The sequence below is a fragment of the Equus caballus genome, chromosome 25 (genome assembly GCF_041296265.1).
Source record: "Equus caballus isolate H_3958 breed thoroughbred chromosome 25, TB-T2T, whole genome shotgun sequence".
Classification (NCBI taxonomy): Eukaryota; Metazoa; Chordata; class Mammalia; order Perissodactyla; family Equidae; genus Equus; species Equus caballus.
Window position 1 is genome coordinate 38,659,981 of NC_091708.1, and position 24,426 is coordinate 38,684,406.

At 43.2% G+C, this 24,426-nt stretch overlaps 2 protein-coding genes across 9 annotated transcripts in view; both read left to right on the plus strand.

Moving 5' to 3' along the window:
• The first annotated feature begins 989 nt into the window (after positions 1-989).
• ZBTB34 (zinc finger and BTB domain containing 34) lies at positions 990-23,286 on the plus strand. 4 transcript variants are annotated; one of them, XM_023628608.2, is made up of 3 exons: positions 1,007-1,090; positions 11,455-11,508; positions 18,533-20,101. In XM_023628608.2, exon 3 carries the CDS (start codon positions 18,543-18,545, stop codon positions 20,055-20,057), a length of 1,515 nt encoding a protein of 504 aa, XP_023484376.1. In that variant the 5' UTR covers positions 1,007-1,090; positions 11,455-11,508; positions 18,533-18,542; the 3' UTR covers positions 20,058-20,101.
• RALGPS1 (Ral GEF with PH domain and SH3 binding motif 1) overlaps positions 997-24,426 on the plus strand; it is a 309,544-nt gene continuing 286,114 nt past the window's right edge. For all 5 annotated transcript variants that reach the window (XM_070250754.1, XM_070250770.1, XM_070250773.1 and 2 more), the window contains exon 1: positions 997-1,090. The gene's annotated coding sequence lies outside the window, so the exon portion shown is untranslated. The remainder of the gene's footprint in view (positions 1,091-24,426) is intronic.

Here is a 24,426-nt window from a genome sequence, read left to right on the forward strand (position 1 = left end):
TCCTTGATAAAATGGGGATAAATAGATCGCTACCTCCCAGGGTTGGTATTGAAGGAGGTCGTGTCTATAGTGTCCACACAGTGCCCCGCACAGTGTCCAACAAAGGGTAGCTGTTGTCACTGGGAGACAACTACTGGACGGATCCTAGAGAGAGTTCCTGCTCGCAAGGGCCGAGGTGGCACCAGGAAGTCCCAGCTTTCTATCTTGAAGAGGAGCTGGTGTCTTTGACTCCTGGTTTATTTTTATTACAAAGTCAGAAAAAGGAAAATAAACGTCTGCCACGACTACTGGGGAGTCCACCAAAGTGCAGAGGGAAGCTCTTCAAAGGGGGTTAGACTGCCTCGAGCGGCGAGGAGAATGCTCCCACTACCCCAGAGTGTCAAGATTGGGTGTCTGAAAATGCACATTTTTCGAGGCCTGCTCCCCAAGTGCGGAATTCCCATCTCCGTTCTGAGGGAGAGGAAATCTGCCCAAGGTCATAGGCTAAGTGACCAGCTGTGGCAGGTCCCCAGGCCCGTGGTGGTAACCACTGCACCACCCTGCCTTCAGCTGCCCCGCCAGGCGCGGCTCGGGGGAGCGGCGGGCGCCGAGGGGGCTGCGGGAGCGAGGTGTCGGGAGGGCCGGGCGAGGGCGGGAGCAGGCCTCGGGGCACGGCGGGTCGAGGGTCCCGGCCTCGCACGCCTTCCGCTCCGGGAGCCCCGGGCGCGCCCCGCCGCCGAGCGCCCGTCCCGCCAGCAGGGGGCGCCGCGGAGCCGGCGGGCGCGAGGCCGTGGTGCGCAGAGACGCCGCCGTTCCCGCCCGGAGTCGCGGCCCAGGCTGCGGCTCGGCTGCTGCTCCGCGGCGCGGCTCGGGACGCGGCCGGGCGGGAGCCGGAGCCCAGAGCCCGGGCGAGCGGCCGGCCCCGCAGCGCCACCGCTCCGTTCCGCGCCTGCCCGGAAGCGCGGGCGCCGAGGGGGCGGGGCCGGGAAGCGCTTCCGGGGGCGGGGGGCGCGGGCTGGGGCGGCAGCCGGAGCGGCGGGGACGGGCCTGGCGCCGGCGGCGGCGGAGGGGACGCCGCGGGCGGGCGATGTGAGCGCGGCGCTCTCGGCAGGTGAGGCGCGCCGGCGGGGGCGGAGGGCGGCGCCGGCGGGGCTGGGGGCAGCCCCGGGCCGCTGTCCGGCTCCCTCTGGGCGCGGCGGCGGGAGTCTCCGCGCCTGGTCAGTCCGGCGGGCCGGCGGGTGGGTGGGCGGCGCGGGCTGCAGCCGCGGCCGGGCGGGGTCGGGAGGCCCCGGGCACCTGCTCGGGCCAGGCGCGCGCCCCCGAGGGCCCGAGGGCCGGGCCCCGAAGTCCGGGCGCCGCTGGCGGGGCCGAGGGTCGCGCTCGGGCAGCTGCCCCGGGCTCCTCAGCCTCCGCCCCGGGCGTCCCGGGATCGTGTGCTTCCGGGCCCCTCGCCCCCGGGGCGCTCCCCCTTTCTACGGGGCGGCCGGATGGTTGAGTGCCCTGGAGAGCCGGGCCGGGCCGGGCCGAGGGGTCGGCCCTGCTAGTGGCTTCGGCAGAGCCCCTGCCCCACGCCAGCGCCTTTCTCCAGGTAAACAGGCGGCGGCGCGTCGTGCTTGGCCCTAGACGTCTCCATGGCCACTCTCGCCCTCAGTCGGTCTTGCCGTTCCGGAGGGCTGGGCTGGGCTGGCCCGGGGGTGTAAACAGTGTCCTGGGCTAGGCGGCCGCGCTTAGGGCAGCACTAGTCTGCGAGTCTCAGTCTTGAGGCTTTCAGCAAGTCTCTTCCACGCTGCGCCTCAGTTTCCCCAGATCTGATCAGTAAGGGTTTTAGGTTAGCTCTCGAAAGACCCTTCCAGCTCTATCAATTCTGTGTATGTCCGAAACTGGAAGGGCTGTCGCTGGTTTAAGGTTAATTGGGCAGTTTCCCTGAAGACTTTCTGCGAATGTGGACTTTTTAGCCACTTAAACCACTTGGTTTCGGACGGGCTTTACAACCATTCCAAGAAGCGTTTCTAAACCTTACCTTGATCATAGTTCATCGCTTGCTTTTGTTCCTAGCAGTAGTCAGTTACATCCCGCTGGGTTTTTGCGTGCAAAATTTTTTTGTTGTTTATATTTGCCCATTTTCTCTTTGTTCCCTAGTCCAGGCTCTCTTTGCTTCACATCTGGATTATTGCAACAGCTTCTTAGCTGGTCTCTAACTTCAGAAGTCCCCCACCCCCGCCTCCCCCATCCTTCCTTTATGCTAATGCCAAACTTAATATAGGAAGTCAAAAAAAGAGTTGAAAGCTTGCTTGCTTGCTTATTAAATGTCAAGATGCCGTTCCATGTGGGAGAAAGTAGTGAAAGAGACACTTATGGCCTCCAAACAGCTTTACACTGGGTGCTGAGGCGTTACCTGTGACAAGGTAATTGATTGATGAGACAAGGCTGTGTGCTGTGGAATTAAGAGGAAGGAGAGATGGAGGTCACTATAGGCAGAGTGGTCAAGAAAGGCTTAGTAAGGGGGCGGGGTTTGAGCTGGCTGTTAAAGGATGAGTAGGATTCAGATAGGAAAAGAGGAATCAGGCCTGGTGAGTGATCCTGTGGAGTTAGTGAATAGATCAGTCTCCTTGCAGAGAAGGGTCATACAGGAAGGGAAGAGAAGGAAAGATTGGTTGGGCTAGTTCCTGAAAGAACTTGAACACTAGGCCAAAGTTAAAGCTGTTCCAAAGGCATGGTGAGCAACAAGAGGCCAGGGGTGGTTTGTGATAATTTGCAGGAGGGGAGTGGAGAGGCCAGGGGCCAGGAGATCAGCTAAGAGGCCGAGGCATTTATGCCGCTATTCAAAGCTGAGCAGTGTCCTCCTGCCTGCCACACAGTGTCCAAGCCATTGCCCACCCTGTCTTTGCAAGGCACTCCTTGGTTTGGCCCCTCTTCACCTCCCTGAACCTTATTCCCTGCTTCTCCTCCTGCAGGTCTGTCGCCTGCAGAAACGAGTTTGTGACTGCCTCTGAGGCTTTGCTCCCGTTGTTCCCCCTTCTGAAGTCCTGGCCTCCTTTTTCTTCTCCTCTGTGTAAATTCTCCATTTCACTTCCTTCGAGCCCCTGCTCAAGATAGACTTCCTCCGGAGGGTGTTCCCTGACTGCCCCACCCCCATGCCTTTGTGGCGCTCAGAATCTGAAGCACAGGATTCAGCACTTGTTCCCTGGATATTGAACTTGTTCTTGGCCCAGCTGGAGCGGGAGTTTTTTGAGGACACTGTGTCTTAATATTTCTCTTGCAATCTTTGTAGTATCTAATACTGTAGCCGGACTTTTATAATAGCTTCTCAAATACTTCCTGATTTTTGTTGGTAAACAACTTTTTAAAATTTGACCCCTCCTTTGTTTTAAAGGAGAACTTGTTATTATCAGCTTTCTCTGTCATGTATCAATCATGTCTAATGCTGCCATTCAAGGTGTTTTCAGCTTTCATTCTTAGGGTGCAGATAACATAAAATGAATCTTTGAAACTTTAAAATGTTTACTCTTGATTATGGTGGGGGGGAGTCATGTCATTCTTCTGTTGGAGGCTGTGGGGAAAGAACATTAGCTTTGGAATCAGACAGGCCTCAGTTTGAATCCCAGCAAGGGTACTTCCTAGCTTTGTGAGGTCGGACAATTTATATAATGTCTCTGGGCCTCTATTTTCTCATCTGTAGTGTGGGGATAATAAAATCCATTTCATAGGGTTGCTGTGAGATTTAAAATGGAAAAAGCATATGAAGGAGGTCGCAAAATTTGCAGCACCTAGTAACTGCTTAACGCATTTTCTTCATCATCATCATCATCATTAGTGTAAACTTCTCAAGGTGGAGAAATGACAGGCTGCTGAGCTTCAGCATGTCTACTGAGTTGTGGATTTCTGCATGTCTCTGGATCCTACTTCTGTCTTCCAGTTAAAGCGCTTGTCAAAACTGTCAGTGTCATGAATCTGGAATGCCATCATTATGTTTTATTCCCGTTAATTTTCGTCTTACTTTAGTTTAAATTCGGCTTAATGTTTTTCAAACTTCTTAATTGTGTCCATTTACTGTTTTGTAGCTGACAAACTGCTGAATTTAGCTTAGTGAAGGTCATCCACTGAATGCAGTTTGATTTCTAATGGTTGTTTTCTGGTTGATATTGATGGCATGGAAAACCTCATGGAAGAAAGCAATTCAAGGTGAGCTTTTCTAATCCTTTTGTCATAAGAGGCAGGACTTAATGTGTTTTCTAGGTCTAGTGCCCCCGGAAATGCCAGCAGTAAGCAGATAGGATGCTACTCCTTGACATTTTTGAGTTCTTTGCCTTAAGATAGCTTATTTTTTTTTTTACTGAAACAAGTCTTTCTAATTCATGATTAGAATTTGAAACATCTATTTGCCCACTTCATAGACAGAAGTAAAAAGAGTGAACATCATGCAGAGAAATGGCTGCAAAATACTCAAAGTACGACAGTTTGTAACCCCTTAATTATCACTGTGTTATCCTTAAATGAGAATTCTCTTTCCACTCAAAGTTGATCAGTAAGAGTCTGGCACCAGTGAAAACCCTGCATCTCCCCAGTGTACCTGGATGTTCTTATAGGAGATAAGAATTCTGGCTCTGGAGACTGACAAATCGAGGTTCAAATCCTGGCTCAGCCGGTTGTTAGTGACCTTGGGCAAGGTTCTTAGTCTCTCTGAGTTTGTTTCCTTATCTGTAGAATGGGGAGAGTTGCTGTGTCTATCTCGTATTGGTGTCATGGTTTGGTGAGCAGGTAAGAGCTTGCTTGGCATACAGTACACAGTAGGAGCTCAGTAACAGTTAGTCCTTAACATTGCCAGGAAGGTTAAAGAGGCCATTCTACCCCACTAGGAAAGCTCAGAAGAAGCTTCTGATGTTTTGCATCGACTGAAAGACAAACCCCACTGTCAAACCACACCACACTCTCGGAATTAGTCTATCTGAGCAGACTTGGAGAATGTTAACGCCTTGGTAGGAAATGTAACAGTTTGGATAAAAATGTTCTTTCGGGCTCACATGAATTAATGCAGTAAGAACTCTAGACTTGTTTTCTTTTAAATTAGGGTGAGTGCTTCATGAATATCCATCACGGAATGCCATTTTATTTATTTTTTTCTTGCATTGGGTTTCAGTAGCACCAGAATGTTTCATGCAGCCCTGGTGTTATTCGGCTGCTACTTTCTAAAGGATTAGATTGTAATTCATGACAGCTCAATTTTAGTTTTGATCTAGACCCAGGCAGAAATACCTAGAAAAGTTATTTTTGTATAGTTGTTACTGCTGTTACCATGCCTGCCATCCCTCATGCTTCCATCTGTGGTCTTTGTAATGACTTTTTGTATGAGGATGAAAATTAGGGATCTTCAGGTCTTCAGTGCCTGATAGAGAAAGCCTAGCTTGAGTTGTGTGTCCAGTATGAGCAAGTGACTGAAGCCACAGGTGCTGTTCTGGGTTTGGAATCATGAGCATCTTGATTAAGAATAGTGGGTACCTCCTGGTGCCTTAAACAACTTTGGAATTTGTAATCTTGCTTTCCTTCCTTGGAAGTGTCACTGGGTATTTTCAAATGAAGTGGAGCAAATTAGAGTGTTTATGGGTTAGATGGGAATGAGCACCTTGCTAGGTTTTGCCTACTGGCGGAAATGGTCCTCCATCTCTTGGGTCTTCAGCAGGAAAAGTCAAAAGCTGAGGGTGCAGCTGTGGTGGCAGTGGTGGATTTTGAGCCACCGGCTCAGTTTAGGCTGTGTCAGCTGACGTGTGCTGCGAGCCTGCCTGTGCGGGACCTCTTCTGGGCTCTGGGCACTTGGTCCCGGCCCTCGCAGAGCTCACCTCCGAGGGTGGGAAAGCTCAGCAGCATGGGGGCTCAGTCAGCCAGCACATCTCTAGCTGCTTAGATTTTACACTTTTACTTTTGTTCTGGTTGTCATTATGGGGAAACGGTCACAGGGCTTTACTCAAGAATGCTGTAGAGGGAATTCCAAGGCCCGCATGGGTGTTTTGCCCAGATGACATTTAAGTGTCGCTTTTCATCTCTAGGTTCTTTTCAGAATGGGTCAGCAGTCTGAGAAGATGTCACTGGTCTAGGTTCTGGTTTTCTTTGTTCAGTTTTCTTACAGCTTAACATAAGGCATGATGCAGAATTCTACTTAAAGACGGGTCAGTGACATGATGTGTTGAGGAGAGGGCTATGTGCAGCTGTACTTCTTTCATGAGATACCATGATATAATACCTCTTTTGCAGGACAACTTTTGCAAACCGCTTTTCTGTTCTTAGTTATCTTTCTTCTGTTTTCTGTCTCTGAGTAACCTCATCTTACCAAATATACCCTCAGTGCAATTTTTGGTCACTCCCAAATCAGTATCTCCAGGTCTAATGTTTCTCTACAGCTCCAGCCCCATTCTTCCCACCACTTGTTGGGTGACTCTGTGCACATGCCCAGTGGACAGCCTAAACTCGGCTTTTCTGAGGCTGAATTAACTTCTCTCCCAGAAGGGGTGGCATCCTCCAGTCTCCAGGCCCTGTTGAGTCCTTCTCTGGACTCCTGTTCAAATGGGCTGCCGCCAGAATTCAGTGTGAGTTTCTAATCTAGTATTCAGGGCCTCTGCATTCCCACGGTGGTGCTTCTCTTTCCCGTGTCACTCCTGTACCTGGGCCCTGTACCTGGCTACCATCCCAGACACATACGTTTTCACTCCACTGTTCTCTGCTCCTGACATCCCTTCTGTCTAGAGTGCTCTTTCTGTTTCATTTGAAATGCAAAGCTCTCTTCAAATATTACTTCCACCATGAAGGTTTGCTTTGTTCTATTTTGATTTTTTGAAAAACCTTTTTGGTCAAAAGTAATCAGTCTTGTCATTGCTCCCCATGGTTCTTTGTTTCTGCCTTTGTAATTGTCTGCTTGATACAATAATTATCCATTTGCAGGCTATCTTTCTCTAGATTCTTTGGTTTAAAAAATTATGTATTTTTAGGTAGAATCCTACATGTCTTTAGAAAAAACTTAGTGAGAATAGTACAACTATGTGATAAAAAATTCAAAAAGTATAAAATCAAATCTGTTTCTCTTCCCTCTCCCCAGTCCTTAGTCCTCATTCCCAAAAGTCACCAACATTAATAGTTTCATGCGATTCTTTCCAGAATGTGTACAGCAGTGTATATTTATTCTTTTAAGAAAAGCTCCTGAAGGGAATCACATATCTACATACATATTGCTGGTTTTGGCTATAGAGCAGAGCTCTTTCCTTGTCCAAGCCTACAGATCTCTCTCTCCTTTTTAATGGCTGCATAGTGTTTTATTGTTTTTTTTGAACCAGTCTTCTCTTGATGGATTTTGAAGTTCTTCCCCCCTCCTTATTTTTAAAAATGATCAGTGGACATCCTTGTTACATATATCCTAACATACTTTTGTAAGTATTGTATATTTGTAGGCTCAATTCCTAACAGTTAATTGTGGAATAAATGGTAAATGCCTTTTACATTTTGATCGATATTATCAGATTATCCCTCAGGATTACACTTGCCAGCTTTCTTAAAATGTATGCAAGTCTGATGGGTTACAAATGACATCTCATTTTTTTCTTTTTGTAATTCACGTCTTTAGTCATGAATAAAGCTGAGCATCTTTTCATCTGTTTTTTGGTCATTTATTTTTTTTTTTCTTTGAACTGTTAATATCCTTTGCCCCTTCTTCCAAAGGATTTTCTGTGTCAGCTCAATCTATTTGACTTATTATATAAATTCAAGAATTTGGAAAGTAGCCCTTTGTCAAATGTGCACGTATTTTTCCTCAATATGTTGTTTATCTTTTGGCTTTTGGAGGTAGGGGCATCTTTGGTCGTATACTTCTGTGTTGTTGGTCGTATACTTCTGTGTTGTCAGATATGTTTGTCTTTGCCTTTGTGACTTCTGGGGTTTATGTCATACTTGGAAAAGCATTTATGTCAGTATTATAAATAAATTCATCCATGCTTTCTTTTAGTTATCTTTTGGTAATAATCAAGTCTTTTAAAAATATTGTCATAAGAACATAATGGTGTTAAATAAAAGATAATAGAACCCTCCTTACATTCCCTGGTGCTTTATAAGAAATTGTTAAACGTGCAAAACTTTTAAAAACTCGGGGAGCTATATTTCCCGTTAATTGAGTGTTTTGATTTACGTGAACCTGTAGTGTTATCAGATGTAAGGGCAGTCATTGCCTTTTTGCCTCTTTTGCTCAAACTCAGGGAGGAGCGGGGTGCGAGGCAGAGGAAGAGCAGAATATCGGTTAGCTGCTATCTGCTCACCCTTCTCGGGATCAGCCAGGCCTGTTAGATTATGGTCAGCTGGCTTCCCTGTCTTTGCGAAGTGGCTTTTTTACTCTAAAGCGCCTTGGGGTAAAATGCATTTATTCTTAGTGACCTTTGGAATCTGGATTAGGGGTATCATTCCCCTGTTTGTTGAGATTTAGAACAGCACCTCGCCTTGACACATGGCTGTGGAAATAAGTTCTGTAGCTTTTGGGGGTGGGATCTGGCGATGACTCCAAGCGGCTTTGTTTACTGAGCCTTGTCGTACAGTCTTGCATCGGATCTTAGTGTTCTTTTCAGAGCCTGTTTATTTCTAGGACCCCTCTCCTTCACTCTTTACTTCAGGTCTCTGGAGGACTATGCCAGGCTGGCTTGTGGGGTAATTTGCAGGACAGTCCCGCTCTCCCTGTGGCTGTGCCCACAGTGCCTCGCTGTGTAACTGGCTTCCCTTCCTCCCTGGCCTGCCCAGTCTGCCTTAACTCCCCAGCGTGGGTTCATTTTCTTCCTGAACCTGCTCCCTCTCCCCTCCTCATGGTTCTGTCTTGCCCCCAGCCTGCGCTAGCCTTGCTGCTGTCCTCGGTGCCTGGTCAGTCCTTGATAGCCCCTCGCAGTCTGCTCTTGCTTTTTGAATGCCAATCTCAGTGATCCTTTGAATTCTCTTGAACTTGGGCTGAACTGTCTTCTTGGCGGCATCTACTCTCTGTGACTTTCATCACCTCAGACACCAAAAGGACTAGTTACTTGAGCCCTAGATCAGTGGTTTCCAATTAATTGAGGCTTTAGTATACAAAGATAGCTGTTTATTTAAAACAGGTAAAGATCAGCCAGGGTAAGGGCTCTGATGGAGAAAAGGGGACAAAAGTTGTAACTGAGGAAGGCATAATATAGTTCAGCTGGGGGGCTCCGTGGACTTTTTTTACCCCTCTGATTGTAGCTCTTACCTCTGCTGGTGATTTTGATCTAGAAAGAGGGTGCTGTAGTAAATTCCTCGAGCTGAGATTTCTCAGTCACAGGGAGTGTGCGTTTGTAATTTTCACAGGTATTACTAGAATGCCCCCACTTGCCCTTCTTCTCCATCTCAGAGGAAGGAGCAGGAGCCCAAGACAGCATTAGGAGGGTGTTTGCCACCTGTCCCTTTCCCTGGCCACTGCCCCAGGGCAAGAGTGTAACCTAGGGCAACCTTTCTTTTCCTTCCGCCTTTTCCTTGGCTCTTCCTGCCTCCCTCTGCTGGCCCCCCCGGGGCAAGTTAAACAAAAGTGAGAAGTTATTGTGTAGGGAGTCTGGAGAGGCAGGCCGACTTTGGGACAGTCCTGGGAAAGTTAACCTCTTGGAGCCTCAGTTTCCTCATCTCTAAAGTGGGGGTAATAGTATCTGCCTTCTGGGCGAGGGTCAAGAGGATTCCATGAAATAATGCATATAAGGCCGTTAAGACCTGCGTGGCCTGTATCAAGCGTTCAGTAAATGGTGGTTGTTAATGACGATGATGGTGGACTTTCTCAAGTAATGGGAGAAGGCTAAGGAGTGTGGTGAGAGGTGAGAGTGATCCCCTTGAACAATCGCTGAGGCTGGCGTGGGCTGGCTGGACGTGTGCAAGTGGATGAATGTCGGGACCGCCCCCATCAGAGGTGTGCTTCCCAGAGCCCACCGTGGAGAGTCTCGTCAGCTGAGCACAGCAGAGGCTGTGTGTGAGGGGAAAGCTTCCTCCAGGGATGTGCAGGTGTTCTCCAGGACACTGGGAGCGCGGGAAGTGTGTGTGTCCGTTGGTTGAAGGAGCAGGAGAGGACCGTGAAGAAGTTGAGGAGCTGCAGTTCTGAACCCCCCAAAAGACCTGTCAACTAAGTTCTCTCCATGTATGTTTTTAAGAGAAGTATTTCGCATTCTGGTCCAAAGTAGAGTTTTTACAAACAAAAATGAAGTAAGTATTGTTTAAAAAAATATTAATGGTATTGAAGAAAATAAATGTTAATGGTATTGAAGAAAAATATCCAGCTGGTATATATGCCTGCCTTTAAAATGATAGCAATGTAAATGTCTAGTTTGGGCATGGTTTTTTAATATAATGTGACGGAAAGACCTGTGATTCATCTCCTGAATTAAAGAATACCAATTCTGATGTATTTAGTGAGTGGAATAATCAAATTCATTATTGTTTTTTGAAGCAGCTGCAAACTTAATTCTAAATGAAAATCTAGTATAAATTACTTTTCTGCATTATAAAAAATGAATTCCATTCCCGTGTCTCTCTGAGTTGGGAGGAGTCTGTAGTAAGCCTGTATCAAACTGCAAGACTGGGACTCTTATTCGTCTCTGAATTCCCTTTGGTTTTGTGTTTGCAGAAGATTGAAATTGAATGAATATTTCCTATAAATGTAGAAAAATAATTTAAATTCCCAGTCAGTATGCCATTTACTGATTGCAATTAAATCTGATACTTGCAGCACATATGACAAAGGTTAATTTCTTTAATTTGCAAAGAGCTCTGACAATTCAATAAAAAAGGCAAATATGGGCAAAGGATATGAATAGGCAGTTCAAAGACAAACTTAGACAAGTTGCCATTAAACATGAGAAAAGATGATCAGTCTCATTGATAATTAAATAAATGCACATCAAAACAATGAAATACCATTTTTAACCTCTCAGTTTGGCAAAACTGGGATGGTTACCGTTATTGGCAGTTATTGGGGGAGCAGACACTTCCGTGTGCTCTTGGTAACAGGACAGTTGGTACCACCTTTGGGAGGAAATTTGACATTGTCGATAGAAATGGAAAGCTAACCCAGCACTTCCCTGCTAGGAGGAAATACTGTGGCTATTTAAATTGTTTCCTGCTTTGGGGATCAATTGGGGACTGGTTAAGTACATTGTGACCTAGCCATCCATGGAATACTGTGAAGTCGGAAAAGATAGTGAAGTAGATGAGTTTGTGCTGCTATGGAAAGATTTTAAGATGAATTAAATACATTTCGAAAAAGCAGAGTACAGAACAGTTTACACTGATATGTTCATAATTTTCTCCGAAAGAACACCCAAAAACTCTTACGGGTGATTATCTTTGGGAAGAAGAACTGGGGAGGAGTTTTGCTATCCATTTTATATTTTTCTGTACTATAATTTGAAGTTTGACTATGTATATATCTTATTTTAAAGATAAAGTTAATTAAACCTTAATCTAACTTAGGTGTAGGCCCACTGATGTTCCGTGCAGGGAGAAATGAAGACCTACAAGCAACCAGTAAGTAGCCCGCGCTGGGAAAGTGCTGATAGTGAGTGAGGAGTGGAGGATGGTATTTGAAGTTGATGTTTCTATGAGAGGCTCTGGCTTCCTTAACCCCGGGACCATGGCCCTGATAAATCAGGTCATTGGGTGCAGAACCTGTGATTAATTATGCCTTTTACTCCCTCTTGCCTGGAAATGTGCCTAGGACTTAAATTCCCTGCGAATTCCGGTGCGTCAGTCTCTTAGAAGCCCCTTGCTCAAGAGTGTTGTTGGTTAGCAGCTTTAGGCAGGAGTCTTTGAATCTCATTGTCGCTGCCCAGAGGAAGTGTTAATGTAAAGGAGAGGAGAGTGAAGCTCTTCCTTCTCATTTTGCACAAAAATGGAATCCCTCTCTTAGGTGTTAATCATGGTCTTTCGTTTGCCTCTTCAGTGATTTTCTTTCAAGTGTAGTTCTCCACTTTTCTTCTGAGAAGAAGATAAAAAGCCACACAGAGGAGGAGGAAGCCTCATTGTGAAGCTGTTTTCAAGTTTTACAGACTATTTCAGAAACGCTTTGTTTTCCTTTTTCTATTGGTTTTCGCCCCGGGCTCTGCACCTTTAAAAAGCCCAAACCCACCTTCCTTTTGCCTTTTAATTCCAGAAGTCACTATTTATGCATCCTTGTGTCATGAAAATGCTGTAATGGATAGCTTTGACCACTTGGTAGGTCCCGGTGCATCTGCGTTTCTAGAAGGCGGTCTGCTGTGGTTATGAGCATGACCTCTGGAGCCGGGCTAAGTTCGACTGTGAGCTGTAGGGCCTTTGGCAAGAGTCTTAACTTCTTTCCCTCGGTTTCTTTATCTATAAAATGGGAACAATCATAGTATTTTCCTCAGAGTTGATTAAGAGGATCAAATTAGTTAATATATGTGTTTAGCACAAGATAAGTACTATGTGAGTTATTCTACACGTTCATCGCATGAATTTCCTTCATTTAATTATTACCGCAGTGGTGTTGGGCAGTAGTAGTTGTCCCACAACCTTTTCTAGATAAGGAAATCAGAGGGAACTGACTTGTCCAAGGCCACATAGCTATTTAAATATTATTATTTTTATTAGAAAGTGGCACAGCCAGGCTTCATATCCAAGTCTAACTTCAAAGCCTGTTGTCCCTGTTACGCCATCCTTCCCCAACAAGTCTATAATAGCTAATCTTGGTTACCGTGTGCCAGCAGCCGCTGTGCTGAGTCCTTCCTGCTTCCACGTGTATTCCTCATAACAGTCCATGAGGCAAGGCTTGTTATTACCCCCATTTTAAAGATAAGAAGACTGAGACTTGGAAAGGTTATAAAGTTATAAACCTTGCCCAAGTTTTTACAAGTGAAAGGCAAGTATCATTTGAACCCAGATCTGACTCCAAATTCGTACTCCTAATGATTTTATGATGATCTTTTCTTATCTTTTAAAAACTAGATGAGGTGTCTTAAAATTTTTTAAATATTACTTATTTTTAATAAGTTTAGGAAAACTTTAATAAGTTTAATAAGTTTAGGAAACTAGTTTCACATAGTTTAGGAGTTTTGAGAGTCTAAAAAGATTCACTGAAAGCTAACAGGACTTCCAGCTGCCCTGTCACCCTACCAAGAGACAGTCAAGGTTATTTGTTTTTGTGTATCATTCCAGAAATATTCTGTGCCTGTCTATAATGTACATATCATAGAGTGGTGTGTGTGTGTGTCTTCATATTGGTTTATACAAATAGCACATATACTGTTCTGCACCTCACCCTCTCGTTCAGCGATATATCATGGTGATTGTTTTATATCGGTATGAAAAGGTCTTCCTCATTTATTTTTTCTGGTTGTAAAGTAGTATGGATGTACCATAATTTATTAAGAAGCCTCCCCTTGATGGGCCTTTAGTTTGTTTAGAATCTTTTGTTGTTATGAACAATGCTGTAGTAAATTCCTAAAGCTAAAATTGCCCCAGTCCTTTGCAATTTTGAAGGATATTGCTGAAATGCCCTCCAAAGTATTTGTACCAGTTTGCACTCCACTAGCAGTGTTTGTCAAATTATTGTCTAGTAGGGATTTAAAAATATTTTGTATTTTTATTTTTTTGTCATTCCAAGTAATAAATTTTCACTGTAGAAGTTTGGAAAATACAGATATAAAGAAGAAATTAAAAACATCTTTAATTTTACATTAATATAAATATTTTGTGTATATATTTCAGTATTATTTCTGTGTATATTTAATATCTGTATCTACATACATACTACTTTTATTATCCTACTTTTATTCTCTTGTTACCTGATTTTTTTAACAGCTTTATTGAGGTATAACTTACATGTCATAAAATTGGCCCATCTTAATTATACAGTTCAGTGATTTTTAGTAAATTTATGAAGTTCTACGGTTAGCACCATAATCCAGTTTCAGACCTTTTCCATCACTCATGCTCATTTGCAGTTGATCTGTTACCTAACTTTTTGCTGTGTCATTAAATATTCATTCAGCAAATACTTACTGAGAGTCTGCTGTGTGCCAGTCAGTAATCTGGCAGATAGCTAATAAAACACATAAAAATCCCTGCCCTCTTGGGGCTTACGTTTTTCTGGAGCTAACTTCGTATTCTTCCTTAACATCACTCTACCAATGACATAGTATTTAAGTATATAGGTGTCCTAGACTTTAGTAATTCCCTTATTGTTGGACAGTTAGGTTGTTTCCTTTGTTTTGCTATTGTAATGGAATATACTGCTGGATAAATTCTTGTGCCTGTATCCATGATTTTTTATGATATAGAGTGCCAAGTCAAGAGGAACGTCCATTTGAAGACTGCTGTTGTATTTGCTACCAGAAGTATATGAGAGCACCTCTCTCCCTATCACTCTGCCAGCTGGATTGTGTTTTTAAGTCTTGTCAACATGAGGAAGAAGAATTGTGTCTCATGTTAATTTTTATTCCTTAGTTTATTAAAGAAGTTGTTAAGCATTTTAATTTCTTTTTTTTAATCATCTGTTTATATTCTTTGCCCATTTTTCAGTTATTATATTTGGCTTTTATTGACTTGTAAGAGTTTCATAGTTCTCTGCCGTATATAAGTATTTTTCATAATTTGTCTCTTTTTCTTGTAAAGGTATTTCTTATATGTGTAAAAGTTTTTCCTTCTGTAGTTAAATCTGTTTCTTTTTCTTTTTTTTTTTTAAAGATTTTATTTTTTCTTTTTTCTCCCCAAAGCCCCCCAGTACATAGTGGTATATTCTTCGTTGTGGGTCCTTCCAGTTGTGGCATGTGGGACGCTGCCACAGCGTGGCTTGATGAGCCGTGCCATGTCCACGCCCAGGATTCGAACCAACGAAACACTGGGCCACCCGCAGTGGAGCGCGCGAACTTAACCACTTGGCCACGGGGCCAGCCCCTGTTTCTTTTTCTGATATCTGTCTTTGTGTGCTTAGAAATGCCTTCTCTGGAAGTTGTTTTTGGTATGTTGTGAAGAAGGGATCCAACGTTATTGTTATTTATTCATCTTATCTAAGCATCATCTATATCAAGAATTCCTCCCTTTTCATTGATTGGAAATGGCTCCTGAGGCCCATCTGGTCTGATTTCTACCTGCCTTGAGAGCCTCCTGTGGCCTCTGTCCTGCCCCTTGCTCCTCGTCCCAGCTGTGCTGCGGGACTCTGACATTTCCTTCCTTCCTGACTCAGGCTCTCCTTTCTTTGTACACGTGATTCCTTCCGTCTGGAAAACTGGAACGTTTCCTGCGGCACCTGCCCCCCCCCCCCCAACCCGCCCCATATCTGGCCCACTTTTACTCATCCTTTAGGTCTCAGTTAAAATATCATTTGTTCAGTGGCTGTCTCTGACCACTGCCCCATTATGAAAGGTCTCATAGCTCTTATCACGGTTTATAACAAGAGAATTATAGCTCACCTGGATCCCTAGTGTCTGGCACATGTAAGTCACTCCGTACATACTTGCTGAATAAATTATAGACTGATCATACGTTTTGACATCTGTATGTTTGACTGTATTTTTCTTTCTGTCAAATTTCTTCCGTATTTATTCTTCTAGATCTATACTGTTCAATGTGGTAGCCGCTGGTACATGTGGCTGTTGAGCACTTGAAATGTGGTTATTCCGAATTGAGATGTGCTTTAAGTGTAAGATACACATCAGATTTCAAAGAGTTAGTATAAATAAAAGAATGTAAAATGTCTCATTAATAACTTTCTAATATTGATTACATGTTGAAATAATAATGTTTTAGATATATTGGGTTAAATAAAATATATTAAAATTTATTTTTATTTTTAAACAATGTAACTGCTAGAAAACATTATGCATGTGGTTTGCATTATAGTTCTATTGGACAGCAATGTTCTAGATGAATTTTAAAATCATTTTGTCAAGGGCTGCATTATATTTATAAATTAATTCTGGGGAAAAGTGCCCATCTTTGCAGTATAGAATCTTCCTGCCTGAAGCACGATGTGTGTCTTCATTTATACATGTTTTGTCCTTGTTAAAGTGTTATAGTTTTCTTCTTGTAGATCCTATTTTTTGTTTCTCCTCCAGGTATTTTATAGTTTCTCTTACTGTTATTGGTTATAACTTGTCATTATGTTACCTGTTTTTTTGTGTACAATGGTTTTTGAAAACCTCCGCTTATTAGATCCTGATTCTAATAGATTTTTAAAAGTGATTCTCTTGTGTTTTCGTGTAAATAGTTATATCTGCCTTCAATAGTAATTTTGCCTCCTCATTTCTAACGGCTAGATGGCTCATTTTCTCTTGTCTTGTTGCTTTGGCTGAACTTCCAGAGCAATATTAAGTAAGAGAAGTGATGGGCAGACAACCTTCTATCCTCCCAGGCACCAGCTAATGGGAATGCCTTTACAAAAGTGTTTACCAGAGTGTGCACCAGGGAACACTAATTCTTTGGCATATTGATATGTGTACCTTGAGAGAAGAGTTTCATGGTTAAATGAATTTGCAAACTGCTGAGTTAAATAGAATTCTTGTCTGCAGGACTCTTCAGATAGGTTATTATGCTAATGTGTTTTTTAATCCCTAGGAGGTAGGGATATTGAGGCTAGCTCATGGGCTTGTGTTGTACTAAATATGTTTTGGGAAATGCAGATATGATGTTTCCTTTTTAAGGATGATGTTACCATTGGTTTGCAGTATTGTTGATCATATTAAGAAAATATTGTTCTATTCCTAGCTTATTATTTTTTCTTTACTTTGAAAAGGCATTTAACTTTCTAAAAATGCATTTTTGGCATAGTATTGATTTAGCCATATGGTTTTCTCCATTGGCTTATTGATGTTGCAGATTTTATTTGTATATTTCCTAACATAGCCATCCTTAGCTTTTGTCGTAATATATTATTTTAATAATTTATATTTGCTAGTATTTTCTTTAGGACTTTAAAATCCGGTTACTTAGGTAAAGTTGACAATTTTCCTCTTTATGCTGTTTTCCATCTTCTGGTATCAGACTTGTGCCATATGAACTGAGATGCTTTAAATGTGTTAACATGCATCTAGAGCAGTGTGAGCGGCCTGAAGATCACTTGTGCTTTGGCACTTCTGTTTCTTTTTCATTTAATTCTGCCAATTTATGTTATCCTAAAAATATGTCCGTTCCATACAGATTTCAAATTGATTTCAATCATAAATCTAGGATAACTAAGAGCACAGTATTCCTCTTTAACTAAAATGTTTGAACTCAAAATCTGATGTGATAAAAAAATTCTCCTGTGATCTAGTCACACTGATTGATTGATCCTTTCCTGCAAGAGTCTTAGATTTAGTTGCACATTGTCTTGTCTTATAATTAAAATTTTTTTCTCTGTGATTTTGTGTTGTTCTGTATTAATTGCTGTTTTGCTTTCTTTGGGTTTAATTCATTGATCCTTTTCTAACCTCTTAAGTAATTTCATTTACTTTTATTCGTTATTGTCTAATGATAAAAACTTTTAAGGTACTAACGTTCCCTGTTAAAATTTGTTGTTGTTTCAAAAGCCCCGGCATTTCATTATGAAAAATTTCAAACATATAGAAAAGTTGAACTTTACATAAACATCTGTATATACCATCTAGACTCTTCACTTAACATTTTACTCTGTTTGTTTTATCACATATCTGTCCATCTCTTTCTTTGGATGCATTTTCAGGTAAGTTGAAGACATAAGTAAACTTCACTTCTAAACCCTTCTTATTCAGGAGGTGTTTAAATTTCTACTGCTTGGGTTTCAGAAACTAAAATATGATTGTTAGATCTAACTTTGCTGTGTTTTGGTCAGAGAATGCAGCCTGGGCTATACACACGTACATAGTTTTGTGGGATTCAATGCTGTAGATTCTAGGCAAGGGACAGCAGCCTGTCCTGGCGGTACCAGCGCTGTGAGCACTGGTGGAGGATGATACACTTGGAATACGTCCATCACTGTTTTTGCTCCTACTGTCTAAAGACTCCTTACTGAAAGGAACTGAGCATTGCTCTGTGAATCAACACCCCAAAAGGATATAAAGGTGTGCAGAGCTGAAGGGGAAAAATGACATCAAGACAACTCAGATTCTAAACCAAAAAGGATTTAGCTCTATTCAGTCTATCCAGTGTCCTGTTTACTTGAAAAACACCAAGTGGAAATATACAAATAAGGCAGAACATTCTTTAGATGAATTTACTTATTTTTTTACAAAGTACTTTGAATCCTCAAATGTAGGTCAAAATATTTTTCCTAAAAGGATACCAAATTCTCCATCAGAGCTGAAATGGCCCTACCACATATAATGTGTTTTAATTTTGATCAAGATGAATGTTAGGCAGTTGGGACACTAGGCTAATTGATCATTAGGTTATTTGACTTTAGATGAATTAACTAAGACGTGAAAGACTGAACGTAAGAGGAAGAATACTCAGGCAGACACCAGGAGGTACAGCGGCTGCGATGGTGGTGGTGGTGGTACTTTTGCAAGTTTGTGTTTACCCCACTTATACTTAGTAAGGAGTCACTGGTGAATGATGAAACTCTCTCTTTCCACAGAGTACGCTTCATGTCAGTAGAAATGGACAGCAGCAGTTTTATTCAGTTTGATGTGCCCGAGTACAGCAGCACTGTTCTGAGCCAGCTAAACGAACTCCGCCTGCAAGGGAAACTATGTGACATCATTGTCCACATTCAGGGTCAGCCATTCCGAGCCCACAAAGCGGTCCTCGCTGCCAGCTCCCCGTATTTCCGGGACCATTCAGCATTAAGTACCATGAGTGGCTTGTCAATATCAGTGATTAAAAATCCCAATGTGTTTGAACAGTTGCTTTCATTTTGTTACACTGGAAGAATGTCCTTGCAGTTGAAGGATGTTGTCAGTTTTCTGACTGCAGCTAGCTTTCTTCAGATGCAGTGTGTCATTGACAAGTGCACGCAGATCCTCGAGAGCATCCATTCGAAAATCAGTGTTGGAGATGTTGACTCTGTTACCGTCGGTGCTGAAGAGACTCCAGAGAGTCGTAATGGAGTTAAAGACAGCAGCTTCTTTGCCAACCCAGTTGAGATTTCCCCTCCATATTGCTCTCAGGTACGGCAGCCTACCACAAGCGGTGATCTGCGGATGGAGACAACATCCAGCAAAGCTTTGCGCAGCCGCTTACAGGAGGAGGGGCACTCGGACCGAGGGAGCAGTGGGAGTGTTTCTGAGTACGAGATTCAGATAGAGGGGGACCACGAGCAAGGGGACCTGTTGGTGAGGGAGAGCCAGATCACTGAGGTGAAAGTGAAGATGGAAAAGTCCGACCGGCCCAGTTGTTCAGACAGCTCCTCCTTAGGAGACGATGGGTACCACACCGAGATGGTTGATGGGGAACAAGTTGTGGCAGTGAACGTGGGTTCCTACGGTTCTGTGCTTCAGCACGCATATTCCTATTCCCAAGCAGCCTCACAGCCAAGCAGTGTATCAGAAGCTTTTGGAAGTTTGAGTAATTCCAGCCCATCCAGATCCATGCTGAGCTGTTTCCGAGGAGGACGTGCCCGCCAAAAGCGGGCTTTGTCTGTCCATCTGCACAGTGATCTGCAGGGCTTGGTCCAGGGGTCTGACAGCGAAGCTCTGATGAATAACCCCGGGTATGAGAGCAGTCCCCGGGAGAGGAGTGCAAGAGGTCATTGGTACCCGTACAATGAGAGGTTGATCTGTATTTACTGTGGAAAGTCCTTCAACCAGAAAGGAAGTCTTGACAGGCACATGCGACTCCATATGGGAATCACCCCCTTTGTGTGCAAGTTCTGTGGGAAGAAGTACACGCGGAAGGACCAACTGGAGTACCACATCCGGGGCCACACTGATGACAAACCCTTCCGCTGTGAGATCTGCGGGAAGTGCTTTCCATTCCAGGGAACCCTCAACCAGCACCTGCGGAAAAACCACCCCGGTGTGGCCGAAGTCAGGAGTCGCATGGAGTCCCCTGAGAGAACAGATGTGTACGTGGAGCAGAAACTAGAGAATGATGCATCGGCCTCAGAAATGGCCCTAGATTCCCGGATGGAAATTCACACCGTGTCAGATGCTCCTGATTAAGATGGTAAAGAAGTGCACCCAAACAAAGCACATTAATCAATGCATATTTGTGATTTGCTTTGTTGTAATCTTTGGTTTTCCCAACCATCTGGAAATCGGTCTCTTGGCAGTTTTTCTAAGGTTTCTGGAAGGAGCACTTCATTGTGTTTATCCTTTCCACCGTCCTCCCTCCCCACCCCAAGGAGCTCAAAGCATGAAGGGCAACGTATCCAGGGAAAACATAGGCTGATAGTATTCCTCTTTGGCTGGACTCTTAGTCCAAAACCTGCCAGTGATTTAGCTATGCCAACTGGTTGACCTGCCATTCTCTGCCGAGAGGCATACTCTCTCGTGTGCACTGGCACCAGTGCATTTCCGTGGAGGGTGACTAGGATGCCGTCAGCTGACACAAATGGGTAACTTTTTCTAATTTAAAAATAATTTTAGGGGGTAGTTAGACAATTTATATATATATAATAAAGTGATTATTATATATATAGTATATATACATTCTCAAATTTGATTTTATTCTGGTTGAGGTGAATGTAAGAGGAATATATAATTTAATACAATGTGAACAGGGCTTTTGACTCTGTCTTGTCCCTACCTAATATGTTAGGGTTTTGCCCCTTTATTTCCCTTACAAAAGAATGTTAATAGGTTTTCATATATATTAATCATTGTGTCCAAAAGCAAGCAAAGCAAATCACAGTGTTCGTAGCTCTGCTTCATAACAAATACATAAACCAAATGCCATAAAATGTATTCAACTCTAGTTGGAAACCATTTGGGATTTTTGTTAGTTGTCCAGTAGGTAAGCTGGATGACCCGTGGTGCTGACCTTTTTACATTTTGTAGTGTTATATTAGCCAACCCCAAAGGAGCAGTGGTTTTCAATGTTCTTACTGGCCTACGAATCTACCTTCATTCCGTACTGTAGAAACATACATACCAGGTAACTAGATCGAATCACTCTCGACCACGAGTTAGTGCTCGCACTAAAGGAAAGGGATTTGTAGTTCTGTCTACAAAATTCTCCAAGCAGTGTTGTGGTTTTTTTCTTTCTCTTTTCAAACAGCCAGTTCAGGTGCACAGCAACTTTTTCTACATGCAGTTCCCAGGGAAACTGCAGAACTTGGAATTTGTACTTTTTGTAAAGATATACTCTATGGGAATTGCAAGCAATATATCTTAGTATTGTGTGTGCTAACAAGAGCCTCCGTGGCTCCCCCACTCTCAGTGTTTCCTGCTTAAAGAAACCAACAGTTAAAAAGCCCTCTAAGATACTCTATGTGTCACCAAATCTGTGTGTGTCACCATTTTTTGGTCACGTGGTGCTATTTTTATGTTATATATTTTTTAGGTCAGTATAGTTGTAGAAAATGTGAAATCTAATGGTAATAGTGAATTACAGTTTTTTCCTCTCTTGAGTTTATAGCTTGAAAAGAGACCTCAAAAAGCATGTGCTGGCAAACACATTACTGTATAAAAACATACCTGAGTCCTATTTGGATAATGTTTTATTAGTCCTTTAGGAAATGTGTTCAGTTCTATATTTTGTTCACCCGTGTGCTTCTGGTACACAAAACGGGCTTTACAAGATTACTTTGGTACTGTATACTCTGACAGAGAGTCATTTGGTAAGCAATTTGGTGGTGAGTTTGTGCTGCAGGCTGCCAGTAGAATGTCAGCACTCCGGACTCTCTGCTTGGGAACCTGGGCTCTGAAACTCACAACCAGTGCGTCTCCACGGGAGACCAGCACAGACCACCTAGAAGAAAAACCGAAATGAAAAGACCAACCTCAGAGGCTAGGAGTTAAAGAAATACAAAAATAGACGTTTGCTGGTTTTCCATGCTTTTTTGGCTCTTAAAATACCAAGAATGGTGGGGTTTGGGGGAGGGTTTTTTTGGTTTTTTGGGGGGAGGGGTTGAGAAAAAAAGATTCCTTGAGGCCCTTGTGTGTGATGCCCCCGGGGGTGGTGGCTGTGCAGTGGCATCTCTTTAGCACACAGATCTGTTCGCGTGAGAACTGCCGCGCTCCATCCACATCAGTGTTCCTACGTGCAGATTACACTCATCCTGCTGCTCCCGACGAGCAGCTTTGGCTAAATCGGGTCTATAGTATGCCTTTTTCCTGTCAGACTGCCTAAGGACGGGGTTTACTCTCCCTGAAGCACTTGTTCAGCGCCTGTCAAAGCCGCGTGCCTCAAGGGGAGGCTGGACCCCAAGTGTTTACCCACTTAAATATGTTCTGGGGTTTCAGGTAAATGTTTATGATTTTCTTTTCCTTACGTGAAAAAGTTTGGTTTTGATTTTCTTTTTTTTAAAGAATTAAATGCGAAAAATTTGTGTTGTGATACAAATTAAGTTTGTGACAAGAAATGCCCAAATCAGGGACATGAGGGGTCAGGCTCAGGGAAGGAACCTCCATTTCCATCAGGCGTGGGGCCTTCCGAGAGGTCTCCAGAGCATCTGCGATGTAGAGACAAGTTAGGAGGGGAGAACGCTTGGAGCAAGCACCTTGAGTGTCCTGGTTCTTGTCACCGTGTCAGTCTTAACCTTATTTACATGGAGTTCTTTGTATTTGTAAATTTGTTTAACTGGTTTGAGTTTACCAAAGAGTGACTTATCCAAAATTGTCTTTGACAAAAATATACATTGCTTTGATTGTACAGTTCAGGTTCAAACATTGTAATGGGACTGTTAAGGGGCAGAAAATTGATTGAGTTTCTCTCTAATAATCATGATTCCACGTTTTGCAAGTTCTACTTGCTCCCATTCATGTTGCTAACACTTTCCCCTTTCCACTGCTAGCAGTGTTAGAATGAATTCTCAAGCCATAACACAGTACTGTAAGGTTCCACAGGGCTTCGAGGGAGGCGGCGTGCTGGCCGGCACAGAGCTGGGCAGCCTCTCTGAGCGGGCGTCCTGTCATGCCTCTCCGTGTGCATGGCGGCGAAAGGTTAACTCCATTCAGATCGGGCAGCAGCAATTAATTGTGCCTTGTCACATGAGGATGTGCCAGGAGGACTAACATGACCACAGAACAGAAATATCCTCTCCCCGAAGTTCACGTCTCCACAGACGAAGTGCGCTGTGTAACTCCTCAGAGCAACTCTTTTTGAAAAGCAAAGTCCCTATTTCTGTACAGTTTTAGGTTAGATGTTTCGTTTATAACAAATGCAAAAATCAATTAAGATAAAAGTGATATGTGAAGAAATCTTTTACAGTAAAATATATCCTGAATTCATAGAGGTTTGTTCATAATTGAGTCTCTTCTCGAGCTACCTTTTCAAATACGTAGACAATGTGAAGACAGTGACAGCTTCCTTTTCTAGGTGTCTAACCTGTTATTACAAACTGTGAAAACAAAGAATTTTATACTTTTACTAATGTTTGTGGTTTTAAACAGTTATTTTCATTCTAATCAGTTCTCTACCCTCTAATTTCTACTAAAGCTGTAAATACATTTAGAAATTATATTTGTAAATACAGTATATGAAGACAGTTCATTTTTCGGTCAGTGGAAAGCCTCCCAGTTGGCCCTGCCTCGGCAGTTTTGTGTTTTTGTTTGTTCGTTCTTTAAACAGCAGAAAGGATACTGTCGGTTCACTGTTAAGCAGAATATACTGTAGAACTGAATTGATAACTTTCCACCTTCCCGAGCATGAGTAGTTGTCTTTTCTGATGATGGCAGTTATAACCAAGTCTTTGTTTTTCCCTTAGCCCAGACCATAGACCTGCATATTTTTGTGTGTGGTTTTGTTTTTATTTTTGTTTTTACAGCCTAGACTCTAGGAGGAATTTGCAGGAACACAAAACAAGGGCTGGGGGGGAGATCATCTATGTGAATGAGCTTTACTTTACAGAAATCAGTGTATTTTATTTTAACAACTTTTTTTATTAGTTACTGTGATTTTTGTTGTTGTCGTTGTCGTTGTTATTGTTAAATTCTGTAATGGTTTCCTGTGAAGCCTCCACTGAAAGGGACTCAAATATGCAACACCTAAACTATTTTCCAAGGGCGCACGCCCCTTGAATGGTGCTTCTAGACTGGTCAGGGTTATTTATTAAATTTTATATATGAAAGTATTGGGGAATTATGTAAATTCTTTATATGAAACTATCTAGTTCATAAATCATAGATTTCATATTACTCAGTGCAACTGAACTAAAAGTTCAGAAGAGTCATTCACATTGTTCCAAATTTGTAATGGTTGTCACACGCCACATACATCTTTTTTAGTAAGTGCCAGAGTGTTTCCACTGTTTCTGCCCAGTGCTTGACTCTCAGCTGGAGGAGAACCTGTTTTCTCTGGTTCCCCTCTGGGTCTGGCACAGACAGGGCTATTGTAGTTCTCGGTCAAGGCCTGGAGTCAGCCTTGCAG

Coding starts and splice junctions, on each gene's coding strand:
- ZBTB34 (XM_005605570.4), top strand. CDS start 4,130: ATGGAAAACCTCATGGAAGAAAGCAATTCAAG. Junction 4,162..18,532: donor ATGGAAGAAAGCAATTCAAG/GTGAGCTTTTCT, acceptor CTCTTTCCACAG/AGTACGCTTCATGTCAGTAG.